Consider the following 7500-nt stretch of genomic DNA (forward strand, 5'->3'; position numbering starts at 1 on the left):
AAAAATAAAAACAGTAGAATGGCATGCAGCATGCAGGTGTGATAGCATCACAGGCTAAATGTCAAAGCAGTCATAAAGATTGATGGGCAGATTAGCTAGAATGCTAACCCTCAGAACAGGCTATAAGACTAGCCTTTGGGACACGAGCACACAAACACACACATTTGCATGCACACATACACACACCACTGCAAGAGAAACTATGTGAGAGAGAATGCACAGAAAATGCAAAATGGACAATCTCTCTCTCTCTCTGCCACCCCCCCCCCCCCCCCCCCCCCCCCCCCCACACACACACACACACACACACACACACACACACACACACTACAGAAAGCGATGTGGCCAGCCCAATGCAGTGCTGGATGGTGCTTTACGTTTGTCATTTAGCACAATCCGTTTATGGTCAGCAGTTTTCTTCTCCTGCAATGAATTCAGATCATCAGTAATGGGCAGATCAATACTAACCTAATAGACTTTGCGGGTAGAAATTATGACTCCATTCAGACTATATGCGTGGGCTGCACACAAGGAGGGGAGGGGGGGCTGAATGGGAGTGGGCGAGGTGTGTGTGTGTGTGTGTGTGTGTGTGTCTGTGTTAGTAATGTATGCAAGTATGCACGTATGTATGTGTGTGTGTGCATGTGTGTGTGTGTAGTGGTTATTTGTGTGAGTGTGTAGATGTGGTAGTAATGTAGGTATATGTGTGGTGGTAATGTGTGTGTGTGTTGATTATATGTGTGGTTATGTGTGTGTCGATTGTGTGTGTGTGTGTGTGTGTGAGTGAGTGAGTGAGTGAGTGAGTGAGTGAGTGTGAGTGTGTGTGAGTGTGTGGTTGGTTGGAGGAGGGTAGAGGGGGAGGTTAGGTATAGTGGACCTGGCGTCTGGACCTCCGGGTGCTTTTAAATCACGTCCATATTTTTCATCTGAAATGGCGAACCAGCGCGACTGGTGCCAATAGGCTGCAGAAACCGTGGTGAATAATAATAATATACTACGCTGCTCGCATTCATTAATTTTTATTTATTTCTTTATTAGCTGGAACGATACAGCAAGGCCAGGCTTTTTCCAATACCAGACGTACACTGTCGCATGTTTGAGTCTTTAATATTTCCACAACAGCTAAAAGCGTGCGCTTTGACCACAAAAGCTCAGGTCAGCATTACTGGGAACAGACAGCAATTTATTTCACTGAAACATTCAGCCTTTATTTCAGCAGAAACACTTTTTTTCCCCTCAAAGCCTAACCACAGCAACTTCTTAAGAGCTTTAGATTATGTTACCATTAAAAATCACACTAGCTTCCAGCACACTACTATCAATCTCTCTTTCCTTTTCCCTCTTTCTCTCTCTCACACACACACACACACACACACACACACACTTTTTCCAACTCTTCTCAAAGAAGCATGATGTGCGGTTGACTCTGAAATTTCCTCCAGATGTGACCACAAAACTAAAGTGGCTCAAAGGTAGGTATGTATAGGCACATGCAGGAGGGTGGTGTGGGGCACATGCAGGAGGGGTAATGTATGTGTGGTGTGGGGCACATGCAGGAGGGGTATCTGTGGGCACATGCAGGAGGGGTATGTGTGGTGTGGGGCACATGCAGGAGGGGTATGTGTGGTGTGGGGCACATGCAGGAGGGGTAATGTATGTGTGGTGTGGGGCACATGCAGGAGGGGTATCTGTGGGCACATGCAGGAGGGGTAAATGTGGTGTGGGGCACATGCAGGAGGGGTATCTGTGGTGTGGGGCACATGCAGGAGGGGTATCTGTGGTGTGACCTGTTGACCCAGTGCTGCCTAGCTTAGCCTGGTCACCTGTTGTAGGGCCCCATGTTCATGGCGTGTCACTGTCGGGGGCTCACCTTTCTTGAGGTCGATGCGGATCCTCTTGCCGCCCTTCTTGCTGGTGAGGCCAGCCAGCGGGGAGAGGCCCAGACCCTTGCGGAGCAGGGGGCTCTCACTGCGGCCCTTGGGGCTGGGGGACGGGGAGAGCCTGCTGGGGGGGTGGGGGGACCCCGAGGTCCCTCGGACCTCCAGACCGCTACCTCCACCACCACCACCACCGTTGGGGTCCCGTGCATCCCCAGGAAGAGGCCTCAAGGTGGGCTTGACTTTGACGGGCGGCGGGGGGTCTTTGGTCCTGGCGGGAGCGGCGGGTTCCGGTGTGGAGGTGTAGAGGGGACCAATGAGACTCCTCTCGTAGCGCTCACGGTTGCCATTGGGAACCACCTCCAGACGCACGGTCGAGGAGCGCATGGCCTGCCGGAAGACTTCCTGGGATCTGCACACACACACAAGCACACATGAGTGTATATGAAAAGAAGACGGATAGCAATATTTCAACGAGGGAATACATAATAAACTAGAGAATGTAATTCCAGGGAATTACGAGTGCATGAAAATGCAAAAATGGCTGCTGAATGAAATATTGTTGAATATTGTCTAAAATATAGTCTAGGTAAAAAGATGGAGGTCAGATAGAGAAAAAAGCTGGCGGGGAGTCATAGTTGATGACAACTGACAGTTGGAATGGCCGAACAGTTAAATAGTTGAGTAGTTTAAATAGTTAAATTATTTTATAGCGAATAATTGTATTGAGGACTTATTTTGAAGTTGAAGTTGAGGACAGAGGAAACAGTTGGCAGGAGTTGTAGTTGATGACGACTTACAGTTGGAATGGCTGAACAGTTAAATAGTTGGATAGTCAAAATGGTTAGGTTATTTAATAGGGAATTATTGTAGTGAGGAGTTTTATTTCGAAACAGTTGTGGGCAGAGGAAACAGTTGACTGGAGTCAAAGTTAATGACAACAGACTGTTGCTAGAGTAGTTATGGTGGTTGCTACTGTATGCTGGTTGCTAGGTTAATGATGTTGGTTGCTAGGTTTTAACTGTGAATGTGGTTGCTAGGCTGTTGCTAGGGTACTTGACGTCGTTGCTAGGTTGTTGCTAGGGTGTCCATGGTGGCTACTATCAGAAATAAAGGAGTTACTACAGTGGTTTGCTAGTATAATCATCTTGGTTACTTTGGAAACTGACATAAATGCTTAATTCCAATGGTTGCTAAATTGGTTGCTAGGTAGGTGGTGGTTTAATATAGACCCTTTCAACAATAAAAACAAAAACAATGCTTGAACGTTCTATTTGGGCCCCAAACTACTTCCTCTGCAACATATGGAATGTTAAAAAGGAAGTCTTGTGGGGCCAACTATGATGCTGATAATGGAACTCTCTTGAAAGGGTCTATAGTAGGCCAGAGGCATAGTTGATGATAACTGACAGTTGGAATAGTTGAACTGTTAAATAGTTGGATAGTTTAATGGTTAAATTATTTAATAGGGAATTATTGTTGTGGAGACTTTTATTTTGAAACAGTTGTGGGCAGAGGAAACAGTTGAACAGGATCTGTAGTCTTAAGAGAGTCAGATTGTATGCTTAAAGCAAAGATCCTTGATTACTAGCTTTAACCCTCTCTGCTTAAAGCCTGAGACGGACAGTTGCTGGAGGTGGCCGGAACAATGGCTCTGGCTGGAACAGGGCCATAGGATTCCAAGTGCCCTATTGTGATGCCATAATCGGCAATGTTAAGTCTATGGGGAATTTTTTAATAGTTTTTAATTAATAGTTCAAAAAGTATAAAAGTTAAAAATATGATAAATACATTCCACACCTGTCCTAAGTAAGACCTACGTAACGCAGTTTGAATGAAGTTTCTACGTTAAACGGTTGAAGCCGCATTAAATGCAGTAAAAGAATAATAATAAGAAATCAGATAACAGTAGATTGCATTTTCATGCACTCTAATAAACAAATAAATGATAAAAGTACTGCTTTCTTTGGTTGATTTTTTACTGATGACTGCATTTATATGGTATTAGAAACTCAAATGTTAAATTAAATGTAAATTTATTTTGAAATACCAGGTCAAACATCGTAAAAACAGAAAAAGCACATCCAAAAAACAGACAAACTAAAAAAAAACTACAGTTATCACACACTTTCATAATAATAATATTATCACATATTATCACACAATTTCATAATAATTTAATCCTGCTATTATGTTCTTCATATAAAGGTGAATTTAGTTCAACCTTCCTAGAACAACAGGGTTTCCAGGATTTCCATGTTATGCTGACAGTTATTGCTCCAGAACACACAGCATACTGCGCATACTTAGTCCATACTAAGCATACTTAGTACATACAGAGCATACTTAGTACATACAGAGCATACTTAGTCCATACTGCGCATACTTAGTCCATACAGAGCATACTTAGTACATACAGAGCATACTTAGTACATACAGAGCATACTTAGTCCATACTGCGCATACTTAGTCCATACTGAGCATACTTAGTCCATACTGAGCATACATATATAGCCCTGCAACTCTATTATTTAAGTGTCAGTTCCCTCAAAACTCTGCTCTAAGAAGTACACCTAATCACCTCTGGGAATAACCAGGCTGTCTGTGTACACACAGCCATTACAGAAGCTAATCGTGAGAGTCACATCTGGCTCAAATACGGCACAGATATGGGCCACCTCTGTTCCCCATCCGGCTGTGCCATAGTTGTCATTAGCGCAGATAAGAGCCATTATGGCGGAGGGCAGTAATTTGGGCTGATTACGGAGCAAGACTGATGAGGCCCGGTCCAAACAAATGGCACCGCCATCTCTTAAACTCATATTAGTTAACTCTAATTCAATTCGCAGACGCACAGCCATCCATCTTGGGCGCTGGTTAAAAAGATTAAGACAAATGGCTATCGGGTTTGTACTTTAGAAAACGACTTCACATCCCACCATTCGTCAAGAGGTGCAGTTTAAAGAGACGACATTTCTGCACCTTTGACATTCCGAGGGGGTTCATACCAGCGACAGACTTGAAGTTATTAACGGAATTTTCAGTCTGCAACGATGGCTAACGATGTGTGTTTAACCCTGCAGTGACCATAACTAAACATAGCTAAAGACTTTATGTGGCCGGAGTTCAGCTTTCTTCAAGCAGGGGAGGTGAACTAAAAGTCCAAATAAACATCTGGATGTCTTATCAGTTGGAGCCTCTGGTGACATCTAGCACATAAAACACAGAAGATCAACAGTGTGCTGTGTGTAGTCTTGAGAGAGAGAGAGAGAGAGTTGGGTGTGTACATGTGTGTGTGTGTGTGTTCTATGGTGACGTGTAGCACATTAACAGTCTTGTGATCACCGCTGGTGGTCAAGTGTCCACTTTGTGCACTCTTTCTTTCTCTACAAGAACAACAAACAAACACTTACAAAGACTACATTTGTGAGAGAAGAATGGAGCATGATTTTCTTGGTGTTTTTTTCCTCCAAATTTGTGTGCAAGTGTATGTCTGTGTGTGTGTGACAGAGAGAAAGAGAGATAGAAAGAGAGAGAGAGAGAGAGAGAGAGAGAGAGAGAGAGAGAGAGAGAGAGAGAGAGTGGTGTGTGTGTGTGTGTGTGTGTGTGCTCCCTGCACTGTTCAGTGCTCTAAGGAACAGAAACAAACAAACCCACACGACACTAACTGTCTTTGAAACAATGGCCTCAGGACACACTGTTTATTTCCATAGCAACAATACACAAACTGAGGGACGGAGAGAACGCTACAAAAACAAAGAAAAAGACAAGGATGGACAGATGGAAGGAACATTAACAAAGTGACAGAAGGAGGAGGAGAGATGAGAGAGAGAGAGAGAAAGAGACGGAAAAGGAAGAGGGAGTCAAGGTCATCCTGCACTCATATCATGAGTAAGAATGCCATTACTCACACCACACCTTCTAGAACCATATGAAGAATAATATTGCTGAACATCATTGTTTTGGTCATTATTGTTATAGTTTTTGGCACTTTCAGAGTGATTATGAAAGATATTTTTCTGTGAAACACTGATAAACAAAGCCGGTCACATTTTAGGCATTAATAACCAATGAAAAACTTTGAAAAGCTGTCCTTATGGTTGGCCAGTGTGGATGTTATCGTTAGCAGCGTGGGTGGGCCCTTAAAGGACGCGAGCCACATGCGTGAGAAAATAATGAAATGATAGACAATAAAAAGAAGAGATGAAGAGATGAATACTAAACAATGAAAGAGCAACAGAGAGAAAAAGAGCACTGTGTGTGTGTGTGTGTGTGTGTGTGTGTGTGTGTGTGTGTGTGTGTGTGGACTTACTGGGCGAAAGTTTTGTCCATGAGTTCGGTGTCGTTGATGCGGATGATGCACTCGTCGTCGTGGAAGATCCCCTCCCGCTTGGAGCGACTGTTCTCCTCTACGCCACGGATGTGTAGGCCAGAGCCCTGCCAAAAACATTCTCACAACGTCAACACAACATCAGCACAACCTCCACGTGACCTACCCACCACCACAACGTCAACACAACATTAGCACAACCTCCAGGTGACCTGCCCACCACTTTCACCATTAAAAACACATTAGTCTGCCATTAAGCCACTACCAACAGCTATTACTGTAAGTGGGGCACACACAGAAGGGCAGTGGGTGACATTTATAAATAAATAAATAAATAAATACATAAATAAATAAACAAATAAATCCAGGGCCATTAAAAACGTATTAGAACCCAAAAAAGACACATTCATAGGAGAACCCAAAACAGACACATTCATAGACTGTTTTTTCTGTTCTAAAACACAAACAAATAGCGAGGTAAAAGAAGACAGCGGTCTTAACGGTGCGGAGATGCTAAATGTCCATTATGAAGAGGTAAGGCTGGGGTTTGATGGCATCAGGTGGGCTAGCCCAGGTCAGAGTGAGGTCAGGTGGGCTAGCCCAGGTCAGAGTGAGGTCAGGTGGGCTAGCCCAGGTCAGAGTGAAGTGTCAGGTGGGCTAGCCCAGGTCAGAGTGAGGTCTGGAGCTGTGGGCTCTTTGGGGAGGCTTTCTGAAGCAGGGTGATTGCTTCTCTCCCCTGTGTCATCCTTTTTTTATGTTATTTGTGTTATTTTTTAAATCCCAGCCTCTGTCTGCCTCTCACTGCCCTCTCTATGCCCTCGCTGTAAATCCACCACACACACACACACACACACACACACACACACACACACACACACACACACACACAATGTCAGTGCGGGCACACACACACACGTGCGCACACACACACAATGTCAGTGCGGGCACACACACACGCGCACACATACACAACACAGAGAGACATATATATGGTGGGTGGTGTGCAGTAAATGCTGGGCTCTGGTGGCTGTGATAAAGGCTATCAAGAGGAAGGAACTCATAAAGCAGAGAGAGAGGCAGCCCCGCAGCAGTGGAAACACACACACACACATTAATCCCACAGCCACATGCTCCCACAAAAGAGACAGTGGAAACTATTTACACACACACACACACACACACACACACACACACACACACACACACAAATTCACACAAAGACAACATAGACAGCTGAACATAGACACATGAACAGAGACACACTCACATTAATCCCACAGCCCCAAACACACA

At 44.4% G+C, this 7500-nt stretch overlaps 1 protein-coding gene across 1 annotated transcript in view; it reads right to left on the reverse strand.

Annotated features, from left to right (window-relative positions):
- LOC121697151 (partitioning defective 3 homolog B-like) overlaps nucleotides 1-7500 on the reverse strand; it is a 75254-nt gene that overhangs the window by 60901 nt on the left and 6853 nt on the right. The window contains 2 exon segments of the mRNA XM_042078493.1: nucleotides 1871-2289; nucleotides 6190-6314. Of these exon segments, the coding sequence (XP_041934427.1) occupies nucleotides 1871-2289; nucleotides 6190-6314 (544 nt within the window).

This window comes from Alosa sapidissima, chromosome 2 (assembly GCF_018492685.1).
Source record: "Alosa sapidissima isolate fAloSap1 chromosome 2, fAloSap1.pri, whole genome shotgun sequence".
Taxonomy (NCBI): Eukaryota; Metazoa; Chordata; class Actinopteri; order Clupeiformes; family Clupeidae; genus Alosa; species Alosa sapidissima.